This window comes from Varanus komodoensis, unplaced genomic scaffold, assembly GCF_004798865.1.
Source record: "Varanus komodoensis strain SLA01 unplaced genomic scaffold, ASM479886v1 scaffold10, whole genome shotgun sequence".
NCBI lineage: Eukaryota > Metazoa > Chordata > Lepidosauria > Squamata > Varanidae > Varanus > Varanus komodoensis.
Genome location: NW_025335269.1, coordinates 24277297 through 24294316, shown reverse-complemented (window position 1 = coordinate 24294316; position 17020 = coordinate 24277297). Strand labels below are relative to the sequence as shown.

General features: G+C 44.8%; 1 protein-coding gene across 7 annotated transcripts in view; it reads right to left on the bottom strand.

Annotated features, from left to right (window-relative positions):
* The window catches only part of GADL1 (glutamate decarboxylase like 1), a 123322-nt gene that overhangs the window by 83828 nt on the left and 22474 nt on the right, over positions 1-17020 (bottom strand). For all 7 annotated transcript variants that reach the window (XM_044417592.1, XM_044417550.1, XM_044417540.1 and 4 more), the window contains 4 exons: positions 15547-15722; positions 14803-14929; positions 12122-12212; positions 2985-3091 (listed from right to left, as the gene is read on the bottom strand). In XM_044417592.1, coding sequence (XP_044273527.1) covers positions 2985-3091; positions 12122-12212; positions 14803-14929; positions 15547-15722 — 501 coding nt within the window. The remainder of the gene's footprint in view (positions 1-2984; positions 3092-12121; positions 12213-14802; positions 14930-15546; positions 15723-17020) is intronic.

The following is a 17020-nucleotide window of genomic DNA, read 5'->3' as shown; positions in this document are numbered from 1 at the left end:
CGCATCCACCATAGCAGCAGAGAGATTGCAAGGCATCTAATAGTGAGTAGGGCAGCTTATATGACTGTACAGACAAACACTCAAAGATCTACAGTTGCATTAAACAACTATCCTTCTCATGGTCTCTGTGACTCACTTATATGGGTAACTATAAAACTAAGAACCTCCTGGTAGAAGGAGTTACATACAGGTATTAAGGAAAGAACTGCTTTGCCAAAGGATGTGATCTTCCCAGCTTTGACCTAAGCAAAAGTGCTTGATGACAATAGATGGCTGGGCTCAGGTGCAAGGTGCAAAGCTGTGGCACTGGTATTCCTCTGGGGAATACAGACGAAGAGGTTACTGCCCTTATAGAGTGCCCCTGCACTTGGAGAGAGCATGGTTAGTGAGCCAGTTGGTAAGCCAAATGAATGGTTGATGTGACCTACTTGTCAAAGCTTGGAGAGGGCATTAGGTAGGCTTTTCCTGGTCCAATGTAGCATACAAACAGGGGAGTGGTTTTTCAAAAGGATGATGCACATTTTACACAGAAGGGAAGGGTCCTTCAAATGTCAAGTGAATAGAGTTTAGTTTCCAGCTGAGAGGTTGGCTGGGGAAGAAAACCAGTAGAATTATGACCTGGTCTAAGAGAAACTGGGGAAACACCATAGGAAGAACAGAGCAATTTTGTTTAAGAACCAACTTATCCTTATAGAAGACAGCTTCAGCTGCAGGGCAATACAGAAATGAATTAAAGACGAGGAAAGGTGGAGCATATCATAAAGCAGCAGAGTTCAGAGGCTGTACAAGCAGAGGTTCAAACAACCAAGATATGTGGTTTTCAGGGTTAGGAGGCAGACGTCCACTGTGGCTAATGGCTTACATGGTTTTGCTGTTAGTACAACAAATAAGGGGCTGGAACTGTGGATGGGGGTTAAAGGGTTCCTAAGCCATTAAGGAACTGGTTCATGCAGGGTTGTACAAACCTGGATTGTCCATTGATGGTATCATGGTAGGCCAATATTGCCACTAGGTATATATATATTCTGATGGATGAAAGAGCTAAATCCCATGTTTTAAGTGATAGTTGAAGATGATTGGTATGTCAGAGGAAACTGGGTTGTTCATATTTGAATGCAAGTTGAATTCATAGGACAAACAAGTGGAAAGCTTGCAGAAAGCCTTCAATATTTCTAACACCTGCATGAGGCAAAGGGATGACAGATCTGGGTGTCTGATCTGCATGTTGCTCATCAAGATGAGGCCTGGTCTGAGGGTGGAGGAATGTGTGGTAGAAGGGGAAGAAGAGTGGAGCAACCAAAAGGTGTTGAGACAACCAAGTGGTGATCAATCTGCACTTTGCCTTGGTGTCTCGCATCTTGCCCACTACCTCTGTGATCATTGGAAAGGGAGGAAAGGCATAAGTCAGGCAAGAAACCCAATAAATGAAGGATTCTCCTAGAAACCACAGTTTGTGACCTGCTTTGAGACAGAACTGGGAGAATTTCTGGTGCCTAAAAGCAACCAAAAGGGCACTGACCAAAGTGGTATGGAGTGTGGCTAACGCCTCCTTTAGTCATGGCAGCAGGTCATTCTGCTTGAAGGAGGTAGTGGTGAGATCCATGCTGAAAGCCTCCTTCACCCCAGCAAATCTCACTGTGTTGCGTAATTATCAACCAGTCTCCAGTATTCCTTTTGGGGCACAGTGCAAGAGTAAGTGGTGGCTTTGCAACTCCAGGGACTCCTGGATGAGTATCTAGGTTCATTTCAGTCTTGCTTCCGATCTGGTTGGAGGATAGTCAGTGTGCAAGGGAGTGGCTGCAGCATCAGGGGATTATCTTTGCTTGAACCAGGTTTGACACTGGACTCAAGTCAAAGGAATAAATTTTCCTTGTTAATTTTTGTCCCAAAGTCTTTCCCATGGTGAGGCACATGGAACAGGATTCGGTCAGTTTGACCTGTTCAGTACTGACTGTGGGCACACCCAAAGAGACCACTCTTGAGTTAAAAGGCTGAGGGATAGCCAACAGTGTTGGTATCAGACATGAAGAAGCTGAATGAAGGGGGAGGCTGAATCACATATACCCAAAATATGAGGAGAAGGAGGGAGGTGGCTGCCGGCAGAAAGATACTGGGGTGTATGTAGTGGCCAATTTTGTGTGGCTGAGTCTGAAGCTTTCAAGGCTTGCTCCCAAAGGAGGGTGTGGAGGTATGCCAATCCATTCCTTCCAGCATGTTAATAAAACACTTGCAATGGAGACAAAGGACTTCTCTATGGGCCTCTCTGAGACGCAGAAGGCACACTCCGTGTCTGTCAAATGATGGGGTTTTCCTGCTGCAGTGAGTGTGTATTTTTATTTTTGTTTTTTGAGGAGGAGGGTCTTGGAGGCCAAGCTTCCCTGCAGGTGAAAGGGATAAAGGAGGAAAGCCTTGGATAGATAGAGTGAAGAAGAAAGGAAGTGCCTTAAGAAGAAAGCAAGTGTCTTAGAGGACAAAGAGAGTAGCAAGAAGGTGAATGGGAAGAGAGAGCTTTATTTTTTTTATTTTTTTATTTTTATTCTGAGGCACAGACTTTTCCAAAGTGCGGTTCTTACTGCATTGGAAAGAAAAGAACAGGGAGCAGCATGCACAGAGGAGGGGGCAAAACTCCTGCCAAAAAGCTCTACTGAGATCTAGAATGTACTGAAGAGTGTTCTGTACAAGTCACAGAGACCATGAGGAAGACACCAGGCCAATCAGGTTTCTAGAAGGAACTCTTACATAGGCTATATAATATATCCAATTTACACCCCACTAGAAGCCACAAGAGGAGTGGTGAGGACCTGCCTAAAGTACAGCAGCTTCTATGTAGTCATTACCTAAGGAGAACTACTGAACCATTCATAATTGATTGGCTCCAACCCACCGTACTAGAATGATTAGTACAACACAAACTTAAATTGGAATGAAGATAGGAAGCCCCCCCCCCCCCCCGCCCCGACCCGCTCTGAGAAAACCCTTCTTACCTGGATTAAATATACCATCACCTTCCTCCCATCCAATAAATTCAATCATTTTCTTTAGAACAGCTTCTTCCACTAGCAAAAACACAGGGGACACTTCATAGGTGTACCTGAATAAACAGAGACGTGACATCAAAGGCAATCATCTGAGCTAGACTTTGATCAAAACTATTGAAGAAAACTGAACAGAGAAGGGAGCGTGGGTGATACAGCATCAATATAAGTGCAGTGCCGTGGCTGCATGATGGATCCCTTTGCTGACTATAGCCAGTATTTCTCCTATCCCCTGGACAATTACGGTCAAGCCCACCCAAGATTCTACAATGAACTATAAGAGAGACAGGTCACTCTGGGAGTGGTATGAAAAGATGAAATGTGAGCTGGAAAAGCAAGTCGCTTACCTGTAACTGATGTTCTTCAAGTGGCCATCTGTGCAATCACACATATGGGTACTGCGCCTACGCAGTGCCTGTGGCCGGAAGATTGATAGCTAACAGTTTGGCGGGAAAAACTCTGCTCCCCTCCCCCCTTGCAGTATATATGGAGCGGAGTGTCCGCCATTTTCCAGTCTTTGACAGACCGGACGTTCGCTCTCTAAAAAATAAATTGTAACTAAGTAATTTACGTTGTTGAATCAACTACAAGAGAGAAGCATACTGACTAGGTACCGATGGCAAAAAAATAACACGGTACCGAAAAGAGCACCACCCATTGACACCAAGCAGGGATGGCGGGCGGGTGGTGTCTGCAGAGATGGCCACTCAAAGAACATCAGTTACTGGTAAGCAACCTGCTTTTCTTTGTTGTGGCCTCAGTGCAGAGTAGCAAGCTTACCCTGACTGGAGAAGGGAGGTGTCATCAACGAAGAACAGCTGAAAGAATGGCTCTGCTAAAGGAACAGTCTTGTCTAGCCCGGACATCCTGCCAGTAATGTTTTGCAAATGTACAAGGAGTGGCCCAAGTGGCCGCCCTACAGACATCATCAAGTGGAACTCCCGACACAAAGGCTGAAGAAGCAGCTGCAGCTCTAGTAGAATGTCCTCTCGGGGTTGTAGGCAAGTCTATCTTAGCCAACTGATAGGAGAGAGTAATGGTGTGGACTATCCATTTGGAGAGTCTCTGAGGGGTAACCAGAACACCCTGATTTTGTTCAGAGTACTTAACGAAGAGCCTGTCGGAATGTCGAAATAACTCAGTTCTAGATCTATAGAAGGCTAGGCAGCGCTGTACGTCAAGTGTGTGTAAAGATCTCTCAATCGGATTCGATGGAGATGGAAGGTAGAACAATGTCTTGACCCATATGGAAGGGGGTAGCCACTTTAGGAAGAAAGGATGGATCCATTTGTAAAACTACTTTCTTCCTATGAAAATTCAAATACGGAGGGTCTACCCTGAGGGCGCAGAGCTCGCTAGCTCTCCGAGCTGACGTAACTGCTACAAGGAATGCTTTCTTTTCCAAGAAAGAAGACGTAAATCGATCGTTGCCAAAGGTTCGAAGGGAGCTCTTGTTAGTGCTTGTAAGACCACTGAAAGACTCCAGGTAGGCATAACCGGTCTGACCGTCAGATGAAGGTTATGAAGTCCTTTAAGGAATCTCTTTATCAATGGTTGGGAGAAAATGGAGAAACCTTGAATTGTACCACGGTAATAGGAAACTGCTGCCGTGTACACTTTAATGGATGACGGTTTCAGTCCAGAATGGTAAAGTTCCAGGAGAAACTGGAGAATATGGTCGATGGATGCTGATGGTGGAAGAAAGGAGTGTGACTCCGCAAAGACAGAGAATTGCCTCCACTTGGCCGCATATGACTTTCGAGTTGATGGCCTTAGCGCAGAATCAAGAATGCGCTGAATGTCTGGGTGAAAAGTGTCAGACTTGACGAAACATTTGATAGATCCGAGGGTGCAGAGGGTGCAGAAGGAGTCGAAGTGTGAAGTAACATGTCGGATCCGAGGATGGGATCCCTAGGAAATGCTGACGACATCGGTACCGAGTTAGTATCGGCTGTTATCGAATTCGCCATGCTGTCAACTTCAACGATGTTAAGTCCGGGTGGCGAATTGTGCCCTGTCGCTGAGTTATGAGGTATGGAATGGATGGAAGTTGAAGGTATTCCTCTTGAGAGATATACAGAAGAGTCGAGAACCAAGCTTGGCATGGCCACCATGGAGTTATTAGTAGTTCTGTGGCCCTGTTGTGGATTATCTTCGATATTACTCTCATAATGAGGGGAATCGGAGGGAAAGCGTAAAAGTTCATATTGTTCCAGGGGATCATAAAGGCATCCCCTGTCGACCCCTGTCCAATTCCCGCTCTCAAGCAGAACATTTTGCATACCCTGTTCTGTTGGGTAGCGAATAAGTCTATGTCTGGCTGGCCCCAATGACTGAACAGTTGGTCGCATACGATCCAGTTCCCACTCATGAGATGTGGACATGTCCCTGCTTAAAAGATCAGCTTCCACACTGTCCGTACCCACAAGGTGTACTGCTACCGGAGTACTGTCTCTTGGAATGCACCACTCCCAGATTTGCATCGAGAGCTGTGCTAACATTGGTGACTTCGTCCCTCCTTGTTTGTTCAGATAAAAGACTGTAGCGATGTTGTCTGAGGTTATCTGAACTACTCAGTCCTGAAGAACGTCCTCGAACGAGCGTAGAGCCTTGAATACTGCCAGGAGTTCTAGGAAATTGATATGATTCCTGGATTCTTGTCGATTCCATACGCCTTGAGTGTGTAGGTTGGAACATACTGCTCCCCAGCCCAGTAAGGATGCATTGGTACCAAGAGTCATCGAAGGGCATCGGGGTCGGAAAGGTACCCCCACGTTTAGATTGACCAGAATCGTCCACCAAAGTAGAGAGTGAAGAACAGAAGATGGGATCCAAAGTAATTTTGTCGGCAAGTCTCTTTGCGGTCGGAACACTTTGTTGAAGAAAAGCTGGAGAGGATGAAGTCGAAGTCTGGCATATGGGACAACAGCAACTGACACAGCCATATGCCCCAAGAGACTCTGGATGGACCTGGCAGGAACGGTCCTGTCTCATCGCATTTGATGGATGTGTTGAGCAAGAGCTTGCTGTCTGTCCTGTGGGAGGAATGCTCTTGCCATCATGGAATCTAGATGAGCTCTGATGAAAGTGATCATCTGTGCAGGAACAAGAGAAGATTTCTCGGTGTTAATGCAAAGTCCAAGATTTTGCAGCAGGGAACAGGTTGTATGTATCGCAGCAATAAGTCCTTGTCTGGTTTGGGAGACTAGCAACCAATCATCAAGATAAGGGTAAACCTGAACTCCTCGCAGTCGTAGGAAGGCACAGACAGCAGCCATGCACTTTGTAAAAACCCTTGGTGCAGTAGCCAGTCCAAAGGGTAACACCGTGAATTCGAAAACTTCAGACGCAACAGCAAAACGAAGGAAACGCCTATGACACGGATGGATCGAAATGTGGAAATAGGCGTCCCTTAAGTCCAATGAGGCAAACCAGTCCACTCTCCTCAGCAACGGTAAGATGTTTTGAAGGGTGGTCATCCTGAATTTTTCTGTTGTGATGAGCTTATTGACATTCCTTAAGTCAAGTATTGGACGAAAACCACCGTCCCGCTTCGGGACTGTAAAATATCTCGAATAGAATCCGTGGAGTCCTTCTGTTCGAGCTAATTGACGAATCGCTCCTTTATGAAGAAGCTGTTGAACTTCGTTGATCAGTACTGGTGAGGATGGAGTGAACTGGATCGGGCTCGATGGAGGAACGATGTCAGATTCTATCCGATATCCATGCTGAATGATGGACAACACCCACCGATCAGATGTGATGGACTCCCAAATGGGGAGTTGACCTTTCAGTTGGTCCCCAAATGAGAGAGGGGTGGGTGGGTTAGGGAGGAGAGGAAGGGTTCGCTTGTCCCATCAACGTTGCCTCCTGTCGCCGTCAAAGCAACAACGGCCTTGCTGGTAGCATTGCGGTGGCTCGGCGGCGGCGCTGTTGCTGTTGTCGGTGCGGCGGTTGCTGCCTCGGTTGGCATGGTTGACGGTACAATGGACGGGTCCAAGACCACTTACATTGAGTTTGTGGTTGACGCTCCATCTGTCAAGCCGTCATCCTGGATTTATGTATCTTCTTGAGTTTGTGGTCGGTTCCAGAATGAATAAGACCGGACCCGTCAAAGGGCATCTCCTCTATGCGCCTCTTCGTCTCCTCCAGGAAATTGCAATTGCGTAGCCACGCATGCCTCCGGAGGGAGACAGCACCGACCAGGGCCCTGGAGTCTGTGTCCACGTGATGGCGAGCAGTGGACAGCTGCTGGACGGCGACCTGCATGGCCTCTTTTATGAAGACTTTCGCGAGGTTGCCTTGGTTGCCTGGGAGAGTTGACATAACGTTGTTGAGGCGCTGCATTATGAAATACTGGTATCGAGCCAGTGTCACCTCATAGTTCGAAATCCTCACGCCAAGTCCAGAGGCAGCATAGACTCGGCGGGCTAGGGAGTCGATTTTCCTGCCTTCTTTATCTCGGGGCGCAGTGTGGCCCCTTGATTCCCTGCCCTGGGAGGACTCCACCATGACCGAGTTTGGTTTCGGATGACAGAGAAGGAACGGAATGTCCTCCTCCCGAACCCAGTACATGGCTTCGTACCTCCTCGAAGTTGGTTGTGGATGGGCAGGCAGTTCCCACAGCTGGATTATAGCTCGTCACAAGGTGGTGATAAGCAGCAAGACTATCGACATCGACTGCTCCCCACGAACGACGTCATAAAATTTGTCGGTGCTTGGGCCAGGCCGTAGTATGGCATCGATTTCCAACGAGTGGACCAGATGCAACATCAGCTCTGCGAAGATGTGAGACTCTTTGGGGGACCCAGGGCCCTGGGAAGTCACCGCAATGTCCGGGGATGTAGAGTCGACATTGGATTCGTCAGAATCAACCCCATAGTATGAAGGAGGGCAGAAGAAGAAAACTCCGCTGGTGACATGGACTGGCTGCTCTCCCTGGTTGGTATCGCAGAGGTGCGCCTCGGAACTGAAGATGTCGGATGGTCTTGAGGAGTTGGAGGAGAGGAATGATCCCTAGGAGCCAGGTAACGTCTGATGGAATGGTAGTCCCCCCCACCCATGGTAGAACGAAGACTGAGGATGGTACCACTCGTCGGATCTTCTCTCAGACGAGCGGCTTCTCCAGCTCCTAGGAGGAGACATCTCCATCTCTGCATCCAGTCTGGCTGGGGGCATAGGTGTGGGGGACCTAGCCCTAGGCGGGGAATCTCAAATCTCCCCATCGGAGATTGACTCCCTAAGCGGAGCTTGAACAGGCTCCGATGTTGGTTCTCCCACTCGACGAGGGGACCCAGGAGGGGTAACCCTCATAGCCTCCTGGAGTGTCAATACTGCGACAGCGGTGGGGTGAGACAAACCCAAGTCTTGGCATTTAGAGTGCTCCGGGTTCTTAGATTTCCGAGGCGGCTTTCCCACCTTCTCTCTCTTAGCCTTCTTGTGCTCAGATGGTTTATCAGAGCCACGGTGCTTCCGTTTTTCACTTTTCTTCCTAGGTGAGGAAGCAGGCCAATCGCCCAAGGCAGACGCAGCTTCATCAGAAGGGTGTGAGGGAGGAGCCCTGGAAGCAGAGGCCAGTGGAGCAGGTGGGGCTGGGCGGGTAGCCACAGCCGCGGTTGGAGCAGGGTGGGAGACTAGTGGGTCCGATTGGAGGAGTGCACGGTCCCACAGAAGCCTCCGGAGACGGTTCTCATGATTCTTCCTGGCCTGCTTCGAGAAGGCCAGGCAATGAGAACATTTGTCTGCCCTATGCCCTTCCCCCAAGCAGGGGAGGCATAGGTCATGCGGGTCTGCCGGGGACATTTTAGACCCGCATTCCACACACTTGTGGAAAGCCGTTCGTTGCGCTATCGTTAGAAGAGAAAATAGAGGAGATAGTGCAGAGGGTAAGAATATATTTTTTGTTTTTTGTTTTGTTTTTAGAAAGAGAAAAAAAGTGAAAAAACTAGAGAACAACAAGAGAAACAACAAGAACTATGGAAAAACAGGGTCTGTAACTTAGAAGAAGAACAAACACAAAGGTTTAGAAGGGCGAGAAATGGTCAGAGCGAGAGCAAAAGTGGCACGAGGCACAATGAACTGCGGTCGCAAAGACTGGAAAATGGCGGACACTCCACTCCATATATACTGTGAGGGGGGAGAGGAGCAGAGTTTTTCCCTTCAAACCATTAGCTATCAATCTTCCGGCCACAGGCACTGCGCAGGCGCAGTACCCATATGTGTGATGCACAGAGGCCACGATGAGGAACATGAAACTCTCTAATCTCTGTTGTTCTTCGTAAGTATCAAGCCTCACAAATTTGTTTCTAGGGTTCCTAAGAGCTAAAATACATGCTATACTAATTGCACGGCATGTAACTGAGAGTTAGCTTTTTCTTGACTCTGACATAAGCACTTGCAGCCTCATTTCAGATCAAGACCATTCCAAAGGAAAGGGTAGAATTAACCCCCCTCCCCATTCAATTTGCTTGCCAAAATTCCCCTGTGGGCGGGGAGGGGGGGCAAGGGAGGTTTAACAAAAGGAAAAAAGTTTCTATTGGAGACAATGGAGCTCCCCCCATACTTTTTGTTAAGTCCGACCTCATCCTCATGGGATTTCAAGAAATAAACCATTTGGGAGCTTGTTTAATCTCGCCCTCAGTGTATGGTGGTCACAATCTAAACCACACTTACACTAGATTAAGGAAAATGCTAACTACCACCTGCATGCTATGCAATTAACATAATGTGAGACCCGGCATCAATACATGAGGGAGGGGCATGATTAATTGATCTTCCACAGCATGTGCCTCACATTTCAGGTTTGTACCACAGTCCAGAAATCTAACTCCTACGCATGTATAACATTGGAACGAGTCTCTTTTGCACACCAGAGGCCCTGACATATCTGTACCACCAAGGGCTGTTCGCCTTGTGATTTCCTCTTCCCAACCCCACACGAACTGATACAGCAGCTCAACCCTGCACCTGCTTCCCAGCTTCTACAGTCTTAGCAAGAATTAACTGTAGGTCCAGAGAGACACAGAAAACAGGTATCCTTGTGTGCCTTGAGTGGCTTCGCCACTAGGGAGGAGGGAAGTCATCTATTTTGTGGCTCGTGGAGTTCAGCTACCACTTGAGAGCTTTGCTGTTTCAAATGAGAGAGTACACAGTCAAGACTGAGCTGTGATAACTGGTTTGGAGGAAGTTGCTCTTGAATAAGAGTCAGGATGGCTACGAACATCTGTGGCAGGACTTCAGTTCCTTTAAAAGCTCTGAAGACTGACATTCCACAGGCACAGGGTCACCTTCTCCTATCACAGAGTTGCAGTGATGAGAAAAGTTGGGCCACCTTCTCCTGAACATTCTTAAAGGGACAAAGCCCTTCCCTTTGAAACATGAACATCTAACCCAAAAGGAAACCAAAGATAGACCCCTTCACTAAATAGCATTCAAGAAGTGCGCTCTCAAAAACCGGTGTGAACACATATGCACATACAAAGAGTTCATATTAAAGACTACTGGTTCTTGAATTATCTGAAAGGGACACGTGATCATGCCAATGTTTATTATACGTAACGGTTGGCACAGGACAATATTTTCTCTGCAGTCTGCCTAGGCATGGTCGGAGCCTGAAATTGCAGCTTCCCACATGCAGTACACAAGCATGACTGTCCCACTGGACATCTTCTCATGGGAGTTACGTTTGAATAAAACAAACCTTTGAGATCATTGACATGCACAGGTTAAACCTGTGCAGTCAATATCCAGCTTGTAGAAAGGTGCTTAAACACATTTTTCTGGTCATATGAATAATTTAAGTTTTCCACCCACAAATGGACATAAAGCAGTACAAGAACAGCTCAGAAGTGCATGGAAAGGATCCGTGCAGAGGGAGAATATCAAGCAGAAAGAGTCACCTGACTAAAGCAAGGACACTGAACTTCTGTTAGTGCAAAGGCCAAACTTAATTTCAGCAAAGCTGCCAGGAACCACATTTTAGTGATAGTCAAGGCTGAGGTGGAAATGGCACAGAACAAATATACTAGCAATGCCAGCACATTTTAGCTTAAAGCTTTTACTGCCACTAATGATGCAACGAGAAGAATTTCATCCTTTTAGGAGAGGAGTGTGTATAAGAGGAGGGAATATATGAAAGCCAGTAATCATCAAATGTTAGTGGTAGGAGGAAAGAAGCGTGGCCATCTTTAGAATCTTGGAAGGCCAAGTGGGGTTTCCAGCAGGCTGGATTTGGCCCCTGGACCTGACATTGTCCACCTCTAACTTAAAAGGCAAGAAGGAAATGAGGAACAAAATGAAATAAAATGTCCCTTTCTAATTGTCTAAAGCCGGTCTACTCCCCTTCCTTCCAAGCAGAGCAGGACAAAAGGTTTGCTAACTGAAGTCTTTATTACATTAAAGCTGACCTGCTTGGATGGTTTTACGATAGAAAAAAAGACTATTGGTATTGGCAGAAGTTAATAACAAACAATAACAGCAAAATGAGAATGCTGGCCAATTAAGGAAATTTGGTTTCATGATTTCAAATTGAATAATAGTCCTGCTGTCCAAACCAAAAAGAGCTGACTCCATCTTCAAGGTGGATCATGCTGGATATGGGCCAACCATTGAGAACATCTGATATTTCTCAGTTGATCTACCCTCTTCAACTGACACCATATAATTGGACTGATGATCTTACGTACACTCCCATCCTATTTTGCTCCCGAGAATTTCCCCAACTTGAAACCGACTGATTCTCAGTCTTCTTTCTGGGTCCAAAGGCCTTGCCATCTCATCTCTGAATTCCAACTCCGCCTTCTCTTCCATTTCTGATTCAGAATCCATGTCAATAAACTTTGAAGGATGTATTGTGGGAGAAATGAACCCAATCCCTTCACCAGTCAGATAAAAGAGTTCCCATCTACAACTTTACTTTAGACCGTATATGGCATTTACAATAGAAGAAAGCACACTTAATTCATTCAACATCTGAAAAATGCACCACATCCATGTTGTTAATGGACATTGCAATCTAAAGGCAATGAGACCTGCCATATGAAACAGTATTCCAAATTCAACAGATTCTTTTTAAAAAATGCACTCACACACTTGGGTTTAACGCTTCCGTGATGAAACGAGCAGCTAAGGAGTAATAATCAATTCCAGCATACAACTGATTAAAAAATCTTGGATGATCTGTAAATAACAATAAAAAAAGAGATGTCTAATTAGCATAGGTTGTACATGAAAAGCAATGGCCATCTTTCCCCCTGGTTTTTATCTAGAGATCGCTCACATTTCCCTCATCACTGCCAGAAGCAGGATGTTCACAAGTTTAAACAGATCATTTAAAAACTCAGAGGAAGCTCTTCAGTGCCTGTGAACACTGGAAATGCACAAATCAGACCCCTTCAAGTCAAGATCCATTTAAGTCAGTGGGACTTACGTTAGTCATGACAAACATACTTCCCATTGCTTTCAATAGGTCTTTTCTAAATAAATCTGATCCAAACCAGTGTTCTGTTTATTTTGTTTATTGTATTCCTTTCTCACTACGAAGAGAAACCTCAACTCTCTATAGTGCTCCTATAAACATGGGCGATTTGAAATATTGATTTTTGCATATGACTTGCACTCAATTTCTACTTACCAAAGGGATGGATTTACCCAGTAGGATATTAGATATGCACCACCCAAGTATTTTGCATCTGCACATAAAGTTATTATTTCCAAAGATATGAGCTATAGTTTCACTTCAATAAACGGCACTGCATTCCCTCATTTATTGGTTTACAAAGCTTCATTCTGCCAAGGCTTTGCTTTGTTCCAGAAATGACAAAATTACACCAGCTATTACCATCCTGATCATCATACATTATGAGAATACTTGGGAAAACTAGAAGTGTAATATATGGCCCAATACATATGGCTCAGGGGAAACAGTATTCAATAACTGACTTCAAAATATTTTTGTTTCTTCTTTCATTACTCTGCTATCAAATATGCATAATGTTTTTTAGCTTCTCCAGTATTTTAAGGAAGCCAATACCTCTGGACATTTATTTGGGACATTTATAGCCTGCCTTTCATTAAAAAAAATCCAAGAAGAAATCTGGAAATGTCTTTCTTATAGTCCGCTGCTTTGTACATCTCCTTTCAGACGCACACAAAAAACTCTATGAGAAATGAGGAACAGTTAAAATTATATCAGAGTCTGTTATCTTACCAGCTTAAGGTGCTTACACATTAGCTAGAAGTGCATGATTAATGAAGAATACATTAAAACAATCTAGCCATTCTGCAATAAAACCCAGTTTGAATCAGATCCAAAGGCTACCACATTCATTAATTTTAGGACATTCATTCTGTAGATGTTAAAAACACCACTGCAAACACGAGAGTATTACCTCTGATATTTTTGCAAGTATTGATTAGAATCATTAGATGGCCATTAGCTGTGTGTTCTGTCTGTGCATTAGACTCTTTTTTCCAGTAATACAATTTTTAGAAGCCTGCTTTCTTCATAAAAATATATTTATACAATGATTTATTTTTCTCTTTTACAGGAATGTAGCCCAATAAATTATTTGCCAAAATTGTAACATCCTGAGAAGAAATGCCATATAGAACATGCATCTAGGGCCACAAATGGGCTGCCAGGGCCAGCAATAGCCTTCCTTCCATGTTTGTAGGTGTGAGAATATATCCACTTTTTCCTCCATTCAAGGAAATAGAGAAATTGGAAAAAGGAGAACTTACCCCACATCAATAACCCTGTTAGCTCAAAGATCCTGGATAGGAGGTATGTTGATCTCCCCTTGGAGTCATATTTCAGCAGGGCAGGATCTCCTCCAACCCAATCAAGGAAATGGAAAAATTGCTTCATCCAGTTTAATTGGGTAGGAAGATCCTGCTGAAAAAGACTAAAGAAGAGAGCAGCTAAGGGTCCAGGTGTGGGACCAGAAATTCCAAGTGGGGCAGGTGAAATTCACCTAACCCTTCCAGGGACTTTTTGGGAAGGCAATTGCCCCCAGTATGCAAGAGAATTGGGAAATTGCTCCCCTTGCTTCCATAGGAAGAAGTACCACTGGATAGGTGCTCCATTTTCTCCTTGTGCTCCATCGGTGGTGTGGGGAGGAAAACTCCTTCACATTACATCTGGGCTGTAGAGAAGACACCCCATATATTTAGCATTCCATAAGAAGATTCATGCTGGATCAGTCCAATGGCCCAGACAGGCTAGCATTCTGTTTGCACAGTGGCCCACAGAAGCCTCTAGAAAGCCTAAGGCTAGATACAAATGCACAAGCACCTTCCTACACATGTCCCCCAACAACCAGCATATATTGGCTCTGTGTCTCGCTTTACTGACATTGCTCTACTGGAGACAGTTCCTACAAATGCTACCCAGCTTTTTCCTCCATGAGAATATACTAAGGATGACAGTGAGAGTAATATGTAGACCAACCCTCTAGCCTTTTGAGATAGGCATTCCCAGCATTGTACTTAATGGTTTATGAAGCTGAGAATAAGCAGTGGGATTCCTTTCCTGCCCCTGCATACTGGCTTTGGCATGGAGACTCTGTTTTGTTTAAAATAGTTCCCTGCTACATCCAAATGTTACATATGCCTTTCTGGCTAGATGATCAGGATGATCATCCTGCCATCAATTGCCATCTTGTTCATCACAGAATAAAAGCAGGAGTAATCTCACTCCACAAACCCTACTTGGAGGAACACTATAGTATCTCAGAAAATAAAGTCACATTTAAGGTAAGATGCATACTGGTTTTGATGCTGAAATGTATGACATCCTGGCAAAACTGCAAGAGTTTCTGATGAGTCTCTCCAGTGTCCTTCAATTCCAAATCGAGCAGTGTTTTCAGCTTTTCAGGAGGCTGCCATTCACATACCTAAATACGGGAAAATACCGGGTCAGTGCGAAGAAACTCTGTTGATGAAGACACAACTTGAACTTCACCAGGGTTTGCAGAGTTCCCTGTAAAATGCAACTGAGTAGTTTAAATACTGATTTGAATAAAAGTGGTGCTGTAACATTCCAAAATTTTTACATTAAGTTTAGGGCCCATTATCTTTTACTTTTGCAACTGGACTCAAGTAAGTTGCTTTAAAAAGTCTCACTGAAATTAAAACCAGATAATAGAAATGCAACACTCATAATAAGAGATTCTGCACTACAAAGCTTAAAGTTCAGATTCGCTATTGCCAAGGTCAAGGCATTCAAAGATGTAAGTACTATAAAACATGCAAGCACCATCTCTTATTACAAATTCAACTTTTTCTGTAATCTGTGAAACGAGGCCTGCACATCCTTCTCAGCCATGTGCACAAAATATAAATTACTGGACAGTCACTGTTGTTGTTTAAACTGATTAACGTTATCTTTGAAACAGACCCCATACTATGAACAAACTGGCCACCAGTTCAGTGCAATAAAATTCAAGTGTCAAGAAAAGCTAAGGTTTGCGGTTAATTATATATAGAAAAGTATTGCATCTGAGATTTCTACCTTTTCTGTTAAATCAGCAGCTTTCTTTATCACCTCCTCCATCACGATCTTGCTGGCCTCTTCCACAAATTTCTCTCCTGCTCTTGAATCTGCTACTGGGCCATTTAAAATTATACCATCCACTAAGATTGCATTCTTTTTTCTTTGCAATGTTTCCCGCTGGTTATTCATTTCAGCTGTACGTGATGGAGATAAAATGAACTTTAGTGCAATGGTAACACACGCAGAGTTTTAAAAAATTACATGTCATAATTATGTGTCTGTGTATATATGTGGACGATGTATATAGAGTCAGTGTGGTGTAGTAGTTAAGAGTGCGGGACTGAGACTCAGGAGATCTACATTCTAGTCCCTGCTCAGCCATGAAGCTCACTGGGTAACCTTGGCCACAGACTCTCAGCCCAACCTACCTCATAGGGTTGTTGTTGTGGGGATAACATTGAGAGTAGGAGAATTATGTAAGCCACTTTTAGTTTGTTGGAAAAAAATGGAATATAGGTCTAATAAATAAATGATGGACAGACAGTGAGAGGCAGAGAAGGGGAGCAAGATTGAATAGCAAAGTGGCAGCAGTGCTGTGGAGAAAATAGTAGTCTTATGATTATTTATTGAAAGTTCTTTTTTAAGGGGTATGACTAAATTTCTTTTTTAAACGTTTAAGCAGACATCTTGTGACCATGTAGACATTGTCAGACTGCAGCTGTCACTATCCCTTGCCACTGATCAAGCTTGTAGGACTGATGGGAGTTGCCCTGTGCTGGAGGAATCCCATGATTCACTGAGAGGAACTTAAGTCTTTAACATGAAGAAGCCCCTCTGCCCTCCCAAGAGCAGCCCTCCCCAGCCTGGTGGCCTTCTGGGCCACTGACTGGGAATTCTGGGTTTTGCGGTCCAAATGCGTCTGAAAGGCACAAGGTTGGGAAGGCTGCTCTAATCACATTTGCACAGCATCAGAGATATGTGCCGCTAGTGATGCCAGGATCTAATCGATGCTCATGACTCTCTTGCAACCAGCGAGTGAAGGAACCACAGAGGTGGATAAGTATATCCTATTAGGAACAGAACTACAACTCTCGTTTTAAGAGCTGCAAATATATGGTTTTCCCATAACAGAAATTATATTGAAGAAAAATATGCATGAGTCATCTCTTCCCTCATTACCTCCACCTGAGCCACTGACTTGCCGGAAGACAGGAAACTCCACCAAGCCACAGGAGGACTGTGTTTTCCATCTGCCAAAGAACCGCCTTCAGCATATGTGATATAAACAGCTGCTTCATGATTTCAGGTTTCTCTCCATATATTACAAAAAGGCAAGGCAGGATAGTGTGGGTGTGTGTGGGTGCGTGTTGAGGGTGGCTGGGTGGGAAGCTCGACTAAGCGCAAATATTGCATGCTTGGACAAATTCACAATTAGAATGCCAGTGGGGGTCTCTAATTAAGTCTGGGTTTTATCTTTCGTAACTACTAGGGA